Here is a 20,234-nt window from a genome sequence, read left to right on the forward strand (position 1 = left end):
CGAGGACTGTCATCCGAAATTAGAACCGCTGTACTTATTTACACTCTTCGAGCGAATATATACATTTTTTGCTTGTTCTCATTACAACTATCTGCGTTACCGGTTTCCATTATACTGTGCAATTACTGTTTTCTCAAATGTTTGTTTGAAGAAAAATATATGTGTTTATTTTGCTTTGTAATATACTCTTCATCTCTAGATGAGTTGATCTGCTACAACTTTCTTTTTAGAGCTAGCTGCTTTCCTGTTACCTATTACCCTCTTTATATACAGTAGTATCGCTCAAAAACGTTTACCAAAATGACTATTTTTTAATAGATAGTTAAAGTTACTGTAACCATGTTTTTGATAAAAAAAATTGAACGAAAGTGGGTATTTGAACATTCGACAATTGAAAAGTGTTTTTGGGTAATTGCAGAATCAAAAACCAGTTCAAATGTTTTATCATAATTCGGTTCTCTAAATTTGTCGAGCTAAATGTTATGTTCATTCACGATTTATTATCAATTCTTTTTTTACTCGTCTGCTTTATCTGCTTTGTGTTATTTTCACACATATAAAGTTTGTTCGAGTACCGTTATTTTATCAATAACAACGTTCAAATGTCTGATAAAATCTAGACGCCTGATAGCAAAACTTAAAATGCAGGTGCTTTATGTGTTTCTTTCGGAATGCATACAAACATTGATAGTGGTTTAGAAACGGTAAAGGCAATAGTCGATGCCCGAAGCCATTCTAGAATCCAAAGCATTGTATTTTGAAGCATTAAGCTTTTGAAACACTATTTGTTGTGTTGAAAAACGACCTTCTAGTGCACAGATAAATGGCAACTTATTTTCAACCTAAAACTGAAACATGGTTACAGTTGACCAAAAAAAAAAGCTTTGAATTACTTTCGTTGGGCTGTGTGCAAGTGCTACAGTAAAACTACGTCCAGTGGTACGATTTCACAACATATTACATCTTTTTTCTTCTTCTGTTCTCTGCTGTTTAAGACTAATCGTTATGGCATGTCCCCAGCATCACTGTACTCAGACATTTGATTTTGTGGTTGGGACCCTATGAAGCTTTTTTTTATCTAAGACTACTACCTCGTTAAATTTGTGCTGAATACGTTTCGGTTAGATTTTGGTTTCGGTTACGAAATAAATAATAATACCAAGGCTAGACATACTACACCGGAGTCTAACCCTTTTTTGCGTTTTAGGGGTATTAAAATATTGGTCAAAGTATTTTGCAGTGAAGTCACGCTAGCTAACACAGTCAACTAGGTAAAATGCTGGCTGGAACAGACAATCGACTGGTCCCCAAATCTTACACGTAACACATAAATTATCAACTAAGACGCAAATGCCAACGGAATATAGAGAATACACACGCGTATAATAATCTCATATTGAACGTAGAAAAATAGAAAGAAAAACAAATAACATAAAAGTTCATTTTGGTATGCTTACTGACTATGCTTGGAGAAATTTTTTCCGGAAGCATTCTCTACTATATGCTGCTATTGTTTTGTTATCGTTTCTACTTCGCAGGAAAGTCAGTCTCTTTGGGCGTTTAAGTTTGAATATAACCTGTAGATCATAAAGCTAGGTAATACGTATGAAAGATTTCTTTCTTCTAGTTATACAAGGAACTAGAAGATATTGTCTAATGGAACACATAAAAATTACTGAGAAACAAAAAATTCTCTTTACAAAAAATTAAAACCCAAGAAAAAGTGGTGGTCAATCGAAACATAAAAACGTTTTCTTGTAAATCTGAAACACACACAACCGTTTTGATTCGCCACATGCCCAGAGACCGACTTCTGCCTCGAACCTTACTTTCCAACAAAGTTGACTTACCTCCAGCATTCCCGTTCAATAGTTTGGCTTCGGTGAGTTGGTTTTTTGTTGCTCGTTCTTTTGAACTGGTTGGAGTTTTTGTTGACACTTTGCACTGCCTTCAACAGTACGAACCGATATAGCTGATGGAAGGTGATTTGGCGTACTGCTCAGGTAGGGAGATTGGCTTCCAGTACCACCAGTTGTAGATTACTGAAAGAAGAAATATAATACAGTGCACTATTTCCTTAACCCATTTTTATACGAAAGATAGCGCTCAACTTACGGCCATAACTGGCCGGTAGTCGAACAGACAGTGTTCGACACCGGTGGCGACATTCCTGCGTAGGCCGCAGCAAAAACGTTCTGCTCCCGTAGCCCTGAATAACGAACATGTTAGCACATTCCGCATCCGGAATACGGTACGGCACTGCCTGCGGGGTATCTACGATTAGATACCGTTCCAAGCTGACACCCGTGGCCGGTAATCGTGCCGGTCGAGGGAACAGGGCCCGCAGTAATCGAGCCGGAGCCATCCGATTACAGCGCCAGACATTGTGGCTTTCAACCTGCTGGCTGGCGTTCATGAAGTGACGAAAGAGGTCATCCAGATTTCGGATGCCCTCGTGGGAAGACTGGATTTTATAAGCATCCTTGGTGAAAATGGCACGATGCTGCTCGTACAGTATCTGCAACCGGTGGATGTCGACTAGTTCTTTTTGAGTCTGCTCGGAAAGACAAAAAAATCATTAAATCGAAATCAACTTTTATCTCCAAAGCATTCTACTTACCTTAAAAATATAGGGATAATTAACGGCAACATCATCAATGTTGGTAAAGTCCAGCACGTTGGCAACGTCCGCACAGGGATCACAGTTGAGGTTTTCCACTTGGAAATAAGGATTAGTTAGGAGGCAGCTCTCGTCGTAGTACTCCGTCAGCGACGGATAGTTGGCGATGATTGGCACCGTAACCTTCCGCCATACCCGCATGCCCGGGTAGATGAAGCTTTGAATGTTCCGCAGCACCACCGTCGACACTTCATGCTTGTAGGAAAAGATAATGAACAGCGTCAGCAGCACGAAGATGAAATTGATTATCTTCTTCTTTCTATCGATGACCGTCTTCAGCAGGATGCGGCTGGTATTTTTGTCAAAGATGTAATTAATGATGTTGTTGTTGTGAAAGTAGTGCCGCACAAGATAATTGTTAAACTCAGACTCGCTGATACGGCCTCGCAGCGCCGCCAATCGTTTCAGCTGCTCCAGGTGTTCGATGTACTTGCTGATGATTTCATTTTTATCCTGTAGCTCTGCAAAACTGGCTGTTTCCAGCTCATCCATTCCACCGTGCACCGTCCGTTCGGACTTGTTTTTTGAGGGTGCTAAACGTTCTGGACACTAAAACTTTCTATCCTATCCGTTTGTCACGGCGAAACAGTTGGACAATACAGTACCGCCCTCTCTGCAGAGATGATGTCGGTGATGATGTAGCAATTATTTTTAGCATTTGCAATGAGTTGTTTTGTGCATCCGTTCGCGATTATTCACTTTTTTCGTTTTATCAATGCGAATTTCTCTGAGTTTGATATAAACAATACACACACTGACGCAACGAGCTGTCTTTCCAAAAGGGACTGAACGAAAAACGGCGCAGGCGCACTGCGGTGTAGCTTTACACGCTTAAAAGAAAGTACTCAATCTGCGGTAGATGTTAGCTGAAAATAATAAAATAAAGTTAGGGAAAATGTATCAACTTAGATAATGTTATTTTGTAAGAAACAAAAAAAAACAATTGGGTTGTTCAGCTATATACAAATTTCTGATTTTATATATATGCGCTCAAACAGTGATTTTTCTGAGCAAAACATGATTTTTAATTAATGGTTATCGTTGTCCTTCGATTTTTAAATGAAGAATTAAAATCGCTCTAAATCACTCGAATAAGGCAATCATTATCAAAGACAAAAACTGTCAGTAATGCCGCTGGTGTTGATTTAAGCAAGCGTGCACACCCATTAGCAAGGACAAAAACCGTTTTACGCGAATAAGTTAGTAGGCAATAAGCTCACATGATGGCGCATGAGAATGATGATTCGAACAAGAACGAAGGTTTTTCAGGATTTTTTTTCGAAGAGGCACGTCTGTTTGTCTGTGATTAAAGCTTCACCTTTTCAACAGTGCTAAAGTAATGAAAGAAATAATTATTATTTACATCAGCGGTTCTCAACCTGGGGTACGCGTACCCCTGGGGGTACTTCAAAGCAGGAGGATGACATCTACTAGAAATCATGTATCGAACATCGTTAGCAATATGGCGGCATTTGTGTACATGTGTACATGTATGTAGAACAGAAGTTATTACACATTATTTGTGTTTATACTACAGCCTGTGAATTAAAAATAAACAGTATGAATAACAGATCACTTATTCAATACCGTTCCATACACATTACGTGATGAAATTGATAAATTTGATCGCTTTTAGTTTTATTTTGTCATCAATAGATAGGGCCAACATATGGAGCAGTTGCCCGAAAATTCTTCCCTTTAGAGTAAACTGCCCATTTTCCGGGTACCGCTAGTGCCAAGTATGATGACAGTTCTACAAGGTATGCTATTCACGTCGATGCATTAGTATTAGTGATCGTTATGAACTTTTTCCAATTTTGTATGAAATTTGAAATGATTTTGCATTTTAAACTAAACTTATAAAACATACTTTCCTAAAAAGTTATAGAAATGATGTTGAAACATGTTTTATTTGTGGGGAATACATAAACATGCTGCGGTTTAGGTAAAATATGCTGTTTTTCATCAATTTGCCGGTAACCTTTTTGCACTTTTCGTTTTTTAATAGAGTCGCTTATGTTTCATACAGTAACAAAAGTCATGAGCTATGACAATGGCTAAGATAATGCTCCAACTATTAGAAATATAACATTTTTATATATTTTATTTCGTCATATTGTCACAATTTTTCACACTAAATCTAAATTAATATCAATTTCTAGTGTGTTTCAACTGGAGATTCACTCTCCAACCAAAAAAATCAGATATAAAACAACATGAAACGAGAAATTTCCAAAAATGTTCTGAATCCCATACAAAACGCGAAATTTTTCATAACGAAATTTGTTTGTGTGCGTGGATAGACAAAAATGTAGCATACCTTGTAGAACTGTCATCATACTTGGCCGCTAGTGTCAGCGGACCATTGAGATGTTGGGTACACTGCAAATATATGAGATTTGACAGCGATAGCATAGTCCTGCTCGAAAGCCTTCGGGGGGTACGCGAAAGAAGAATCAGTAATGGCGGACAAAGCATTTTTTCTTTATAATATTTCATTTGTTATTCAGTCATGAGCTTTAAATATGACTGTAACAATCAAACAAACCATAGTTCAATTTGAAACCTGAATTAGACTACCACAACATGATCTACCGCTACTCTCTCCCACTCTGCGAGAACATACCAAGCCAGGGGGTACAATCGATATAAAAAATATCGTTAAGGGGTACGCGAACAAAAAAAAGGTTGAGAACCGCTGATTTACATGAACAATTTTCAGCGGGGGATCTTAGTTTGGGGCCATCCACATACCACGTGGGCAGCTTTGGGGGGGGGGGGGGGGCTAATGTCCACGGTCAACTTTTTTAGAATTTATATGAGCAGTTGTCCACGGAGGGAGAGGGGGGGGGGTCAAAATCGTTAAAAATCTGTCCACGTGGTATGTGGATGGCCCCTTTAGGCATTGGAATTCCTTTAGTCTGCTACTTTAAAACTCTTTCTCAAATACATAATTTTGTACACTAGTTTCTTCAAAAAAAGTTTTGATTAATGGTTCATTAATCAACTACTCTAAGGTAGCTTTTTACGCGGGTTTTTTTACGCGGATTCCGGAATTTAAGCGGTATTTTTTTTGCCCGGATTTCGGTTCCCCTTCACTCGGAATGCAAAATTAACGATGGTTTTTTTACGCGGATTCCGGAATTTACGCGTTTTTTTTTAACGCGGCACGTATCCCCCGCGTAAAAAGCGACTTTAGTGTATCGTCTTACAAGCAAAGTGGTTTACTCATTTAATTTTCAACTCTGAAACAATGGACGTTCACATTGGTTCTGGATCAGATGTAAATACTGCAACCTAGCTATTGAATTAAATGACCCATTGTTCTGATCTCTTGATACCATAGGTATCTTATAACTTCTATGAAATGTGAGGCTAGTTCATTCCAAAACAATTCAGAATTAAAAATTTGAAATAGTAGCCAACAAAAAAAATTTGGTAACAATTAAACTTAAATATCAAATTATACGAATTGATATTTCTTCAAACAGATTTGAAGATAGGTACTTCAATTCACTTTTTGTACATTTTGCAGTAATGTTTGATTTATTCCCTCGAGGTACGATGCTGGTCTAATAAGTCAGTCGTCGTATGTTTGAATCCCGGCTAGTCTTGCAATTGTCCTTACAGAGTTTATTTTAAAATCTTAATTGTAACCTTTCTTTTCTTAAAAACTGGAAATTTCACACATCAAAAGGTCATCAAAACTCAAATTGAAACGCGATTCACGAAAAATTACCTTAATTCAAATGACTAAGAATTAAGCTAGCACACTATTATCGAAGTATTAAAAAACATTCATAACGATGGTAACTTAAAAAAATGGTAGATTTATTATACATGCATATTCGAAGTTAACATCAGCATATACAAAAGCAAACGGTAAAACAAGTACCCAAAAATACTTCCAGACACACGCGCAACTTGTTTTGTTGTCGACGGACTTCCTTTCACTTTCGGCTTTTGCATTCTTCTGTGCTTGTATCGCCTGTATACTGTCGAAAGAAGCCCGTTATCGTATGCTGCTGTTGACGTGTACAGCATTCGTTGTCGGTCGCTATCGTGAATCCACTTTATTTTTACGATTAAATTGAATCTATATTGTTGTGATTGTTGGTTGTTCGCATTCGCGCAGTACAAGGGTCGGCGTTGTGCGAGACAAAATTCACCCCGGTAATTATTCAATCAAAACAGTGCTTTACTGTTCTTCTTAGGTGCAATCGTATTATATCTCGTTCTAGGTTGCTTTAAAACTTACCAGTCAACGAAATGATGAGGCTTGTCCACACAAGAACCGTTCCGCTGAGAGTGGCCAGCAGCGGTCCACTAGTGAGAATACTGACGGCGGGTGCATTCAGCACTAACGCACTGCCACCGCTGCCACTTCCTCGCCTGGAGGAGACTATGAACAAACTGTTGAGTACAGTTGAACCACACGTAACTGAAGATGGATATCGTAAGACTAAAGCTGCCGTAACAAAATTCACCGCACCTGGTGGAGTGGGACCGAAACTTCAAAAACTCCTGGAAGAGCGAGCCGCTTCCAAGAAAAACTGGCTGTCCGATTGGTGGTTGCAGTCCGCCTATCTAGAGTATCGTGATCCTGTCATTATCTACTCTAGTCCCGGATTAGTTTTTCCGAAACTCAATTATGCAACTGTAGATGAGCAGCTGAAATGTGCTGTCAAAATTGCATTTGGAGCGCTGCTCTACAAACGCATGATCGATCGCAACCAAATTAAGCTGGAAATGATGGGAAAAGCCCCTCTGGATATGTCACAATATAATAAAATCTTCGGCACCTGCCGAGTACCTGGTAAGCCGGCCGATTCACTACTGTTCCATCCGAACTCAACGCATATTGTTGTTGTGTCGAACAATCAATATTTCAAGGTTGAAGTTGGCAACTCCGACAGTATTATTGCTGAGGACAAACTTTACCTTCAGCTGCGCGAGTGTCAGGAAATGTCCCGACAGAAATCCGAACCTATCGGAATGTTATCTGCTCTACCGCGTGACAACTGGTACGAAGCTTATACCGTTCTAACCGCGGACGCAACCAATCGCGAAACCATCAAAGCGATCCAGAGTTCACTCTTCGTACTGTCACTGGATTACGAGATCGCAAATTCATCTGGGGATGATGTGATCGACGCTTGCCATTTGCTCATTCATGGCGGGGGATCATCGGCGAACTCCGGCAACAGATGGTACGATAAAACATTGCAGCTGGTAGTCGCCCCCAACGGCATAAATGGATTAACCTATGAGCACTCGCCAGCCGAAGGTCAACCGATTGCAGTGCTGACAGATTTCATAATCAACTACCTAGCCAAAGGTGGTCAAGAGGGGTCGGTAAAAGATTTTCCCCCTCCACAGAAACTTAATTTCAATCTAACCTCGGAAGCTTATAATTTACTGGAAAAGGCAGCGGCCAGTCACGACAAACTGATTGGGGACTTAGATATGAACTATCTGCATTACACAGGGTATGGGAAAAATTTCATCAAAAGCCAGAAAATGAGCCCGGACAGTTACATCCAGATGGCCATTCAGTACGCATTTTACAAGTTGCACCGAGTTCCTGCCGCTCACTATGAATCGGCTCAAACGAGAATGTACGAGGCCGGTCGTACCGAAACGATTCGTTCTTGCTCAAACGAATCTGTCGCCTTTGCCCGGGCCATGCTTGAGAAAACAGCAGCACCTGCGGAAAAGCTAGCCAAGCTAAGAGCCGCAGTCGATTCGCACAAATCGTACGCCTCCAAAGCGGTGCAAGGGTTCGGCGTGGATCGACATCTGCTGGGGCTAAAACTAGTGGCCAAGGAAAATCGTATACCTCTTCCAGAGCTGTTCAAAGACGACGGTCTGCTCGCCAGCGCACATATGCGATTGTCCACCAGCCAGGTAGCCTCGCGGTACGATGCGTTCATGTGCTACGGGCCACTAACGGCGGACGGGTACGGCTGTTGTTACAATCCCAAGGACAACGATATGTGGTTCGGCATTTCATCGTTCAAAAGTAATCCGATCACGAAATCTGAAGATTTCCGCGACAACCTGCGACAGGCGCTAGACGATATGTTCGTGGTTCTTAGCAAGGCTGGTGGTGCCATCGGTAGCAAACTGTAGGGGGTTTTTGGAGTGGATAATTTTAGTCTGGAAGGAACAGTTGTGATTACGGAGATTCTTTTTTTAACAATGTGGTGATGGTTTTCTTATGCCAAGCTATCTATTTGATTGTGAAATTCCCATGGGCTTTGAAAGAGGAAAGAGTGAAAGATTAGTAGCGATCGTCATATAACCTAGTTGAACTTTTAAACAAAGCTACCCTTTGCCTACCGGATTGCAATCCGCTATCAAATAAATAGCAGACCCGAACATGGAATAATTGCATTTTTACAGCCTTATCAAGACAGTCATGAGTAGGCATGATCCGCGATCGCACCGCAAGGTGGCAGCTCAACAAGATATTTTCACAAAACAATACGCCATAATCCTTTCGAAACCTACTAACACAAAACAGATAGAATTTATTAGCTTTTCCAATCTCTTGAAGTACATCAATATAGAAATATTTCAATAGCAAAAAACGATTACTGTTTAAAGACTTCACCCGTTCAAGGCGTTTACTATTCTTCCCTCTACTTCTCAAACTCGAACGTCTGTTCGTTCACTACCAAAGGTACGTGGCTCCTGTTTCGTTTGTATCTAATGTAAAAACTTGTCGGTTTAAATTCCATACCTTTCGAATCGAATCAAACAATTGCAGCAGTGCTTGCCAACAAAGGTTTTGAACCTGTTTCTACCTGAACAGCATCGACGGTGATGACGGTTAACTCGGTCTTTTCTTGGTCTTCGGGCAAATGTTTTGGGAAATCCTGACATAGCAATAATCGGTTAAAGAAGTTGAACTAACCAAAAAAAAAACTGACACGATTCTATTTCCGATGCCAGTGCGATACGCGCGAGAACGGGATTTTATCAACTGTTGTTGTTTAATGCTAATATGTTGTAATAGTAAACTTTAAAGACATTCATATTCGTTGCTAATTTGAATACGTTTTTCTTCCCTAAAACTCTGTATGGCAGTCTGTGGTGTAGGTTAATTATATAGTCTACTAATAATGGTTGCCCCTCATTTGTTCGGTTCCGTGTGCACACGAACGGCTGCTGCTTTTCGACTTGTGTCTGATATAACAGAAAAAAATCCAATAGTAAAAATTTCTTAAACATTCATAAGTTTAAAATTTCTTTCATTTTGTTTTCGTTTAGACACTGTCATAAGGCAAAAAATTTTGTTTGTTAAACTGTGTGAACACTTTAGACCTTGACTTTATAAATCGAACTCCCGCATGCAAAATGTTGGGGCCGCATAGTTTGTGTCCTCCTCCTCCTGCTGCTGCTGCTACTTAGCGCCCTCAGCAAATTGTGCATATTTCCTGCTGAGATGCATTTTTTTTCATACAAAATTGCAAGTTTTGAAAGACACACTCAGAAAAAGCTAAAAAATTACTCGATATAAATATTCATCCACAGTGTTGTAGTGCTGCAAAACTGGCTCACTGACGTTCACAATATTTTGACTTGATATAAATAGATACGAGCGATGACCTCCGCATTCTTTGAAGGCGGAGACAAAATCTATCAGATACTACAATTATTGTAACAGTAAAGTACAATGTACGATAACGAAAGTTCTAGCTTGAAAAAGAAAATAATTCGCGATGAATTCACCCTTCTTTTTGGCAGGGAGGGGTTTGCGCGATCCGCGCCCTGGTTGGTTGTTAATCCACTCGCAAGAATCGTTCCTTGCCCTCGCGCTTAGGCAGAATAAATAGATGGGAAGGCGCACACTCGAGGAGCCATTTTTTTGTCTTTCGGTGACGGTGTGTGATTACCTGTGTCTCTTGTTGGTGCGATTGAGGTTTGCAGTGTTGTTGTCCAAATCTACTGTGTGGCTAGCTTCCGGCTGGGCTAAGGGTGTGCCGCACGCACGTGACGCACACTCTGGTTACAGCTAGGAGGCGGGATTGAATTGTTCTACGTCTAAAATTATCAAATATTAAACTGTGGTAAACGGGAGAAATAGATAAACATAGAGAGATTGTTACTATTGACACGCCTGGCAAAACATTTCGTAAAGTTGGATGAAATTAGGTGAAAGCACCAATTACAACTATTTCAGGTAAAACTTTTCAATGCCGCCTTGCAGTACTTACCTGCGTCAAATGCACTCGGGTTGATATAGCTGATGAGATCGTTGTCCGACATAGTGGTCAACTCCTGAGGTATACTGGCGGCCGCTACTGCTGCAGCCGCGGCTGCCTGTTGTTGCTGCTGCTGTTGGTGCTGTTGTTCCTGTTGTTGCTGCTGCTGCTGTTGTTGTCGATCCTGATCACCGACTATCATCTGGACGGATTGACCAGACGACATAGCAACTGTCAGGTGCTGTGGGGGCGAGGTTTGGGGCTCTTGAGACATTCCTGCCGGGTTAGGAAGGGGTGCCGTTGTGTCCATTGGTTGCTGTGGAGGCTGGCTGGGAACAGACGAGGGCAAAATGGTATTACCAATTTCCATTTGCTCGGGAACACCGGGTGATGCGTGTAGATTCTGATGAGTTGCTGCTAAATTTAACATAAGAGATTCGGCTGCTTGTTGTTGTTGCTGTTGCTGTTCTTGCTGCTGCTGTTGCTGGTGTTGATGCTGAATACTTTCGTTGATCAACGTTTGTACCATCTGCTGCTGCTGATGCAGCGCATTGGAGATGACATTCGAAGTCATCGTTGACGCGGGTTGACACTGAGGTAGAAGGTTCGGTTGGGACATAATAACTTGAGATTGGGGCTGACAAGAGGTGGTCATCATTTCCTGGGCATTCATCGAGATCAACGCGTTGATCGTAGATTGAGTAGTAACGGAAGGTTCTTGGGAGGTAAGAATTTCGGCGGCTGCATTCAGAATGATCTCCTGCACAGCCTGGGTTGTTTCTTTCGGTTGATGTTCGATCATGTTGGCGGCAACAGCAGCCATATTATTGAACACTTCGGAAACAGCCGCGGCTGCGGCAACGGCTGCTGCTGCTGTAGCCGCTACCGTTGCATTGGAGGGTGAGCATATCATTGATGTTGGGGAAACGGTCGGGTTGAGGATAATTTCTGGTGAAATGGAAGCGTGCGGATGGGGACTGATTTCACTGGAAGTTGTCGATGCTGGTGACAGGACAATGTTCGTAGGCGAAGGGACTGTTATTGAACTTTGCGAGTTCAGCATCACGTCTTGGGCAATAGGTGAATGGCCACTGTTGATGTCACCATGGAGTACTGTAGGGGGTGCCATTGCCGGAGAGTGGTTTGCACCACCGTTACCGGTTAACGATACGACAGAGTTCATTATTGCTGTCTGTTGCTGTCCGCCGACCATGGAAGCCAATGTGGATTCAATGGCTTGCTTCTCTAGTGATCCCTGCTGCACAGCTGCATTCAACATACCTTCTACATTGAGCTGAGCTTTGATTTGGTTGACTTCTGTCAAATTTCCGAGCCCGGAGCTGTTGGCAATCATTTGTTCGATCTGATTTCGAGCCGTGGCCGATAACTGTTGCTGTTCTTGTTTTATACACAAATCCATCACCTTCAGTTCAACAGCCAGCGACGGTGAGGTAGCCGAGTTACTGATCTCATTTGTTTCCATTAGCGTGCCTAGCCCACTCCGGAAACCAACCATCGCGCCAGGTACTGTCCCGACATCCATCGCACTGTTTTCATTGACCAGCATGGACATGCTAGAGCTATCCTCTATCAGATCCATACTGGGCTGCCGAACGCTTCGCCTTCGGTAGAGAATATGACTGTTATCTATTGAGTTATCCGTCGAATCCGGGAATCGTTCGCGTGATTCCTCATCGTGTGGACTCCGGCTGTTTTCATCGATGAGTTCTGCTTTGAAATTTGGTGGCGATGACATGCTTAACTGTTCACCCAGTAACGAAGACCGTCGAGCGGTTCCGACCATAGGCATCACGTTAACTGGCGGAGGCATCATACCCGTGTCCAGCTCATCCTGTGCTGCACTCAGCTGCGAACCCCAAAGAAACAATGGCTTCTTGACACCGCCGGAGTCGTTCGTTGCCGTGACATCTGGGAAAGAAAGAATCGAAAAAAAAAATCGAGAAAGGAAAAGAACAGAAGGGGTTCGTGGTTACTTAACGTTGTTGAGGGTTCGTTTGGAACGTACTAGATGGTACTTAAGCCTAGAAAATCGTAACTTAAACTGAGCAGAACTTAAAAACTAGCAACCGTACAATCGCTAGAATGACGCTGGAGAGGCAGAAAAGCCGAATCGAGTGTTGAGCAATTCAACAGTTACGCTGTTCGGCACTGTGCCGTTGGGCCAGTGGAAAATTCACTCTGATGTCAAAGATTCTAAACGGCATTCAAACTTTTCCATTTTCTCCCCGCTCAGCCATAAACAAGATGAATCTCAAATTGCACCACTTAAAAGTAACATTAAGCAATCTACAAAACTGTCGATTTTTTATTCAAAGAATTTAAATTTATCCATCCGTACATCATGCATACACACGGGCAGCTCGTGAACCTGTTAATCAGAGAAATTTCCCACTGCACCCACTAGTGAATAAGAGATACAGATTCGTTTCCCGCTTCGCATTGACACGGCAGTGCATTATGCTTCCGCTTACACCTGAAAAGTTTGAAACAATTGATTACAGCAGATAAAACGATCTGAATAAAGAAACAGCAGATTGTTGTTGTGGTCGTTGTTGACGGTGATAACAGCTGGATGTTGTTTTGCTGCTGGTTGATGCTGAGAGAGAGAGGAAGGCGCTGCAGGCTGTGGAAGGCTCGTGGAATCGAAGCTTAACAAGTAGATAACATGGTATCACTTCTGACAGGGAAAGGTGCAGAAAAGTACACAACAAAGGTCTGTTGTGCAACATGGAATTGGAGTAAAGGACAGCGGCAGGAGAGGTGCAGTAAAAAAACTGGTTGAAATATGGTGGAACAATTAAAGGAACGAACACGGGTTAACCGGAAGCGATGAACTATTTGTTAAATGCTATAAAAGAGAACAAGAAACTTCTTGTACGAGTGAACAAAATAAAAAAAAATGTCAAAAATGTTCATTCAAGTAAAAATCAATGGCATTGTTTTATCAGTACCCTTGAGGAGCTACAGGAACGGCCAGGTGCTTGAGAAGGCATGGGCGGAGTAGGTTTCGGATGAGTATCTTTGTGTGTCGGGCAGGGCGGGGCATCCTCGATGCTGTCCGATGATCGTCGTTCGTTTTAGTTGTCGGGGTTTTATGTGATAAATGAGAGTGATTCAGTGGCAGAATTAGGGCGGCAGTTGTTATTACATAAGAATAAACCATTCGCTATAAATATCTGTTTTCTTTCACAGCACAGACTTTTGCGCGATTCCATGATTGGAGCTTTTTATGATAAGTAGTAGTATTACAGAGCTTGAATTATACCGCTAGTTGCGTGATGGCTTGCCTTCAGCACAATAATCACTCACATTGCAAAAGCTACGAAACCGGCAACGAGACGACTCGGAATTCAGGAGGTCTCAGCCTAGAACTAAGGAGAGGGAGAAAAATTGCGAAATTGAAATGGTTGTGACAAAAATCGCTTAAGTATGCAATGAGGAGCTTAGAGAAGATGATATGAAGTAAACTCTCGAATGAAGGTTAATACAAAAGTGTACTTAACGAAAATAAAGAAGGAAATCGATAGTTATGGTAGTCTATGAGATCAGCGGCACCCTTTCAGAATCCAATTAAACTTGAAGGATATTATAAGACTTTGTCTAAATAAATTACTTTTCAAACTACAAAAGGGTAGCAGCGAAGTGAACCCAGGACTGCAATAGTTCAATTTTTGTTTTCAAGAGGCCACCACTTTCGACGGCGGGTCAGCGACTGACTTAATTTTTAAGCGAATGGTCTGCCGAGTAGCGCTTTACCAGGAATTGACTTTACAATGACTTACGATCTCTAATTTGTTCAGATTTCGATCAAATATATACTCGAACTACTGACTTTCGCAACAGATATTGAGTTAGGGCAATATATATAGAAAAAAAGCAACTATCGATTTTCTATTTTGGGAGGATTGGTTAGTGTATGTTACCGTGTGTGTGTGTATAGATGAAAAAGGAAAACTAGAACGACAGAGCGAGAGTTGTGGAAGAAAACATAGAACTTAACGTTACCTGCAGCCGGTGTGTGTTTGTGTGTGCACTAACATTCAAAGACGCTTTGCAAGCCCATCAACCGGGTGTACGCAATCGTTGGTTTTTCACAACATCGCGTACCCCGGCTTCCCGATTCATCGATGTTGCTGCTTCCGCCACCGATGATACTGCTGTTGCGGATTTCCTCTGCGTGATGCCTCTCTCTACTCTACATCTAGTTTCTGGTTTAAAATTAAATATCGTACAGAACCAATAGTTTTCGTTTTTACATTAAAAAATATGGGAAAATATGTTTGAGGGGCATACAGACAGAGTAAACAAAAAATAGTTGTGTGCTTCCATCAGATTTGCCGGTTTTACGTTGTTGTTGCTCCTCCTTTCTTGCTAATTGAGTTAGATGATAATGTTCGATGCTCTATAACGAGCTGCGCTAGCAATAAATTAGATCAAAGAAGCTTAAGCTTTGTTCATTCTTACAATACTTATCATGTCATTCACTCATCAAAACATACTTAACTACAATAATCAATCGATTCAAACTCCAGCCACGGGAGCTGTGTGTTCCGTATTAATTTCAAACAATGTATAATGTTCGCCGTTCAAAACCCAGGGCATAAAGAAAATGATTTTAAGAGTATAGACATGAGAGATCATTTGCCTTGAATCATTCTGGACCTGAGCTAACATAAAAATGTTAATTCGATAATCACGCACTCGTTCAACCACTTAAGCTGCTTGGATCGTGTGACAATTTCAGGTGGGTACAGGTCATAAATCCGAAAAGTACCCCCGTGTGCAATCGTTCTCTGTAAAATCTCAACGAATCGTTTGCTGCCGTTATTTTTAAACTAGTGAATGCTAATTGCTAGAAGGTATACGTTTGCGGAAGGTGGACATATTTTCGGTTTGCACCTTAAATGTTGATTTTTTCAATAAAATATGAATCTGTCGAAGGCGCGTTTTGGCGTATAACGAGCGACAAACACACACGCGTGTATCGCAAATTTTTGAGCTACGGCTTTATCTAGAATAGATCCCTTACCTTCGCTCGGGTTGCTACCAAAGCTAGAGTTCAGAGGAGCAAAACCGGTGGCTCCGGTCGTATTACCAGCTGCTGCAACGCTACCATTAATTAGACCTCCCGTTCCGCTAGCATCGGTACCGCCGATTGATTCCGCAGCTGTAGCATTCGTCAATGTACCAAAGAAACTGCCACCAATAGGCACTGCTGACGTGGTGGCCGCTGTCAATGCCGTATGCGCACCCTTCGGAGTGTAGGTAAAATTGTGCGTTTCGCTCTTCTTGCCAGCGGAAACAATGAAAACTTGTACCACCACAGACTCCTGTATATCCTGTCTGGCATACGGTGGCACCGTGCATATTAGATGCGTCTACAAGAGAAAAAGTGAATGAGGAAAAATCTGCCAATTATGTTATGGTGGTTATTACGAACCTGCTGCAAATACTCCTTGTCCGGGATGACCGTTTGCTCCCACGGTATGACACTGATGGGCACCGCACCGGACCCGAGCGGCGCTTTCCGCCGCTGGAATACGACCTTGGTGTCCTTTAGGAAATTTTTACCAACAATGAACATTTCCAGGCCTCCGTCGGCGGGACAGGAAACAAGAGATTTTTTGCAGATCTCCGGTACGCCAGGAGGTTGCGCTGTAAAATGATTTGCGAAATTTTGAGTAAAACAAAATAAAAATTTTTACTATATAGTTATTTTTAGTTAATAACGTCAAGCAGGTATTTGCTGGGATTTGATTGGGATATGAAATTGAAGTATATATATTTTTAGAAACAAGATATCATATTCCTAGTGACTAAATATACTTTTATGGACATCCAGTATATTTTCAGTCAACAAACGCTTATATTTATTCATAGAAAAAAAAGCTTATTCGTTCTGCTAGATTCGTTTTTTGCCACTGGACAGGATAAGCAACTTGAGTCGTCATCTCAACAAATTTGAGAATGTAAATAAATAAACTACTTTTCAAACGCAAAAATAAGAACAAGCAGCAGCAGCAGTAGGCAAAATAGCCTGGAGGTAACGAAACGCATGCAAATCAACACGGACTTTACTCGTGTTTAGCCGAGAATCGACAGATAAACAACAACCGCTTCGAGCGAAACCTGTTACGCATGGTTACCGGTTTTCGGCAGATTTCTATTTACGATTTTCGGTTCGGTAGGCAGAGATACATAGGTATATCGTGTGTTCAGTGCCTGTGTGAAAAGTGACACAAACGAAAAGTAAAAAATATCAAACACCCGGCAATATACACATTGTTGGTCTCTTTATTGAATTTTGCGGTGCTGACGTCAATTAACGCTACATGAGATTCGTTTTTCTCTACGGGAGCGAACAAGCCTCCAATTCTTCTAGATTGTTTACTGTTAGTTATTTTTTAAATTCTGGTCCAATAGTTTTATTTTGCTTAAAGGGGTGAATTCAATTATGTCATATAGACATCACACGAAGTAAACGAGTTCTTCGTTGAATTTATCAAATAGAGTCATTTGTAAGGATTAACACTTTTGCACAAGCGAGCGTTATCTCATCGGCTAGAATGAAAACTTTTCTGATGAGTTCAAAATGAGGCTAACAGCTGTTCGCATCGTCGAGCTTTATTAATGTTCGTACTGCAAAGCGATTAAGAGGGGTCATCAACTCATTGATGTCATGATGAAATAGCGCTTGATTATAGACACCACTCTACTGGTGCGTCAAGCGTCTGCAAAGGCAGAAAACTAGGCAATACTTACTGCAAACAATCTGCTGCGAGCACACTTGCAACGTTTCCACATTGCCGTCATCGTGCTTGATCACCGCTCGGAACACCATTCGACAGCGAGTGGATTTCTTCTTGGCACGGGGCCCACTTTGATCTGGAAATCGGTGCTCTACGTCGACATTCCGTTCTTTTAGGATTCCAACGCAATCGCACGTTACGGTCATCTCGTTCTCCGGCTTCATGTCTACTTCGATAACCATGGTACCCTCGAGCTTTCTTTCGTTGCAGGGAGTGGAATTCTTGCCGGAAACCTTACACGCCTGGTAGAACATATGTGGCGCAACGCGGCCCACATCAGTTCCGATGAACACCTGCAGCACGGTGGGTTTCGTGTGACCCACCAATCGCACCACAGGAAATCCATTCCCGCTGCGGTCCTTCACAGATCCCCGTGAACCCTCGGTCTGATAGCGGGCCCGATGCTGTTGCTCCGGCTGGGTCAATATTTGCAGCTGTATTTTTCCATCCCGAGACGAACAGCCCAACTGTGACTGCAGAGTGACCACCCCGGAATTGCTGAAAGCTCCTTCGGAACCAGCACCACTTCCACCGAGGGAAGATGACGAAAGCAACGGCGGTCGCTTTCCCGGTATTCGATTCATGGGGCGGACCAGTGATGAGGTCAGTACTCTGGAAAAGGAGAACAGAATTGGTGAAGTTAGATTGACTGCCGAATAAATTAGCTAAGTAAAATTGGCTAGGTAGACTGAGAGTTCTAGAGGTTTTACTACTATTAGTAGAAATAACTATACTACTTTAATCAACTGTAATAACAGGAACAAGATTAGGGAAGCCTAAAGAAGTTTATATGAAGTTAAATATTGATATAAATAACTAGGAATGCAGAGTAATGATTATTAATCAAACAAGATAAAACAAAATGAGTGATTATATGGCGCCGCTTTTGCTCTTTCCAACGCTCCGTTGACAATGGTTCAAGATTAAATAAAATTATGAGAAAAATCATTGGATTCATCATTCACTGTCAATCAATTTCAATTCTAATTGTAATGGAATAGTCAAGTAAGCCTTGACGTGCTGTCAAGGCTATGAAATAACTGCTGTGAAAAATTATATTCATTCTGATTCCAACCACCAAAGAAACTAGACTATTAAAGTAGAACTTAACAGTTATTAGTAGTTCTATTATCTTGAAGAACTCAACATATTTTGGCGACGAGGATATTCAAGTCACCTCCGGAAGTTTTTCCTCCAGTTCCTCTTTTTGAAGACTTCAAGCAAACAGCGAATTCGAAAATGTCAGACCAGGATTTTCGTAACGCGATTATACGGCTCACGGAATTGATTGCTACCCAGCAGCAGCAGATTGCGGATCTAAAACGGACGAACGCCAATCCGACTGGTAGTGAACGAATCATCGAGTCTCTCGCAACTGGAATCGACGAGTTCCGGTACGACCCTGACGGCGGAATATATTTTGAATCATGGTACGCTCGTTTCGAAGACGTTTTTAAGGAAGACGGAAAGCAGTTGGACGAGAACGCGAAAGTAAGGTTACTTCTACGCAAGATTGGCACGCAGTTCCACGAACGCTACGTGAACAGCATCCTGCCAAAGCACCCCCGAGAGTTCAAGTTTGAAGAAACCATCACGAAATTGAAGAAACTTTTCGGACGTCAAACTTCTTTATTCAACGCTCGCTATCAGTGTCTCCAGTACATGAAGAACGACGCTGATGATTATTCTTCGTATGCTGCTTCAATCAACAAGCACTGTGAAGCATTTCAGTTATCAAAGCTCTCTAACGATCAATTCAAAGCGCTCCGGTTCGTTTGTGGTCTCCAGTCACCACGCGATGCGGACATCCGCACACGATTGATAGGCAAGTTAGAAGTAGAAGAATTCGCACCCGCCGTCGGTGATGGAGCTGGGACAATTCTGACGCTAGAAAACCTGGTGGAAGAATGCAATCGGATCATCAATGTTAAACAGGACACCAAAATGATCGAGAAAAGTGGAAACGACAAGCACGTCAACGCTATCGCTCATCATCCGAAACCTGCTAGCAAGAAGAAGATTCCGAAAACACCCTGCTGGTTGTGTGGAGACCCGCACTATGTCAAGGAGTGCTCTTATCAAAACCGTTATTGCAGCAAGTGCAAAAAGAAGGGTCACAAGGAAGGCTATTGTTCCTCCGCTGAGCAGAAGTCATCCAGGCCGGTCGACAAACCAAGGAAAAAGGACACGGTCAAGTCCAAAGGCATCACATTGGTTAAAAAAGTCGACCTCTCAAAGAAACGAAAGTTCATCAAGTTGAATCTCAACGGCTTCCCGATCCAGTTGCAACTAGACTGTGCGTCAGACATCACAATAATCTCCGAGCAAGTCTGGGAAAAGATTGGCAAACCACCAACTCAAGAGACTGAAGTTGTAGCTGTCAGTGCATCCGGAGACGAGATTGGTATCATCGGTGAATTGCTAGCAAACATCACTGTCCATGGCATCACCAGAATAGGCCGAGTTTTTGTTTCAAGCAAACCGGATCTCAACGTCTTCGGCATCGAGACGATC

General features: G+C 41.9%; 3 protein-coding genes across 8 annotated transcripts in view; 1 reads left to right on the plus strand and 2 right to left on the minus strand.

Annotated features, from left to right (window-relative positions):
* Positions 1–34: 34 nt before the first annotated feature.
* Positions 35–7,086, minus strand: LOC129718230 (uncharacterized). The gene is made up of 4 exons (XM_055668797.1): positions 6,939–7,086; positions 2,621–3,546; positions 2,116–2,554; positions 35–2,042 (listed from the first exon to the last, which is right to left on the minus strand). Exons 2-4 carry the CDS (start codon positions 3,170–3,172, stop codon positions 1,951–1,953), a joined length of 1,083 nt encoding a protein of 360 aa, XP_055524772.1. The 5' UTR covers positions 3,173–3,546; positions 6,939–7,086; the 3' UTR covers positions 35–1,950.
* On the plus strand, positions 6,630–8,901 carry LOC129718228 (carnitine O-acetyltransferase-like). 3 transcript variants are annotated; one of them, XM_055668794.1, is made up of 2 exons: positions 6,630–6,853; positions 6,895–8,901. In XM_055668794.1, the coding sequence occupies exon 2, from the start codon at positions 6,950–6,952 to the stop codon at positions 8,810–8,812; it is 1,863 nt and encodes a 620-aa protein (XP_055524769.1). In that variant the 5' UTR covers positions 6,630–6,853; positions 6,895–6,949; the 3' UTR covers positions 8,813–8,901. The 3 variants fall into 3 exon arrangements, with proteins under 3 accessions (XP_055524769.1, XP_055524768.1, XP_055524770.1); XM_055668793.1 differs by having other exon boundaries at positions 6,922–8,901; XM_055668795.1 differs by having other exon boundaries at positions 6,942–8,901.
* Positions 8,902–9,193: 292 nt separating this feature from the next.
* The window catches only part of LOC129718227 (nuclear factor of activated T-cells 5-like), a 51,174-nt gene continuing 40,133 nt past the window's right edge, over positions 9,194–20,234 (minus strand). For all 4 annotated transcript variants that reach the window (XM_055668790.1, XM_055668791.1, XM_055668789.1 and 1 more), the window contains 5 exons: positions 17,674–18,332; positions 16,352–16,566; positions 15,941–16,289; positions 10,903–12,819; positions 9,194–10,750 (listed from right to left, as the gene is read on the minus strand). In XM_055668790.1, coding sequence (XP_055524765.1) covers positions 10,746–10,750; positions 10,903–12,819; positions 15,941–16,289; positions 16,352–16,566; positions 17,674–18,332 — 3,145 coding nt within the window. In that variant the 3' untranslated portion in view covers positions 9,194–10,745. The remainder of the gene's footprint in view (positions 10,751–10,902; positions 12,820–15,940; positions 16,290–16,351; positions 16,567–17,673; positions 18,333–20,234) is intronic.

Source organism: Wyeomyia smithii, chromosome 1 (assembly GCF_029784165.1).
Source record: "Wyeomyia smithii strain HCP4-BCI-WySm-NY-G18 chromosome 1, ASM2978416v1, whole genome shotgun sequence".
NCBI classification, from domain to species: Eukaryota; Metazoa; Arthropoda; class Insecta; order Diptera; family Culicidae; genus Wyeomyia; species Wyeomyia smithii.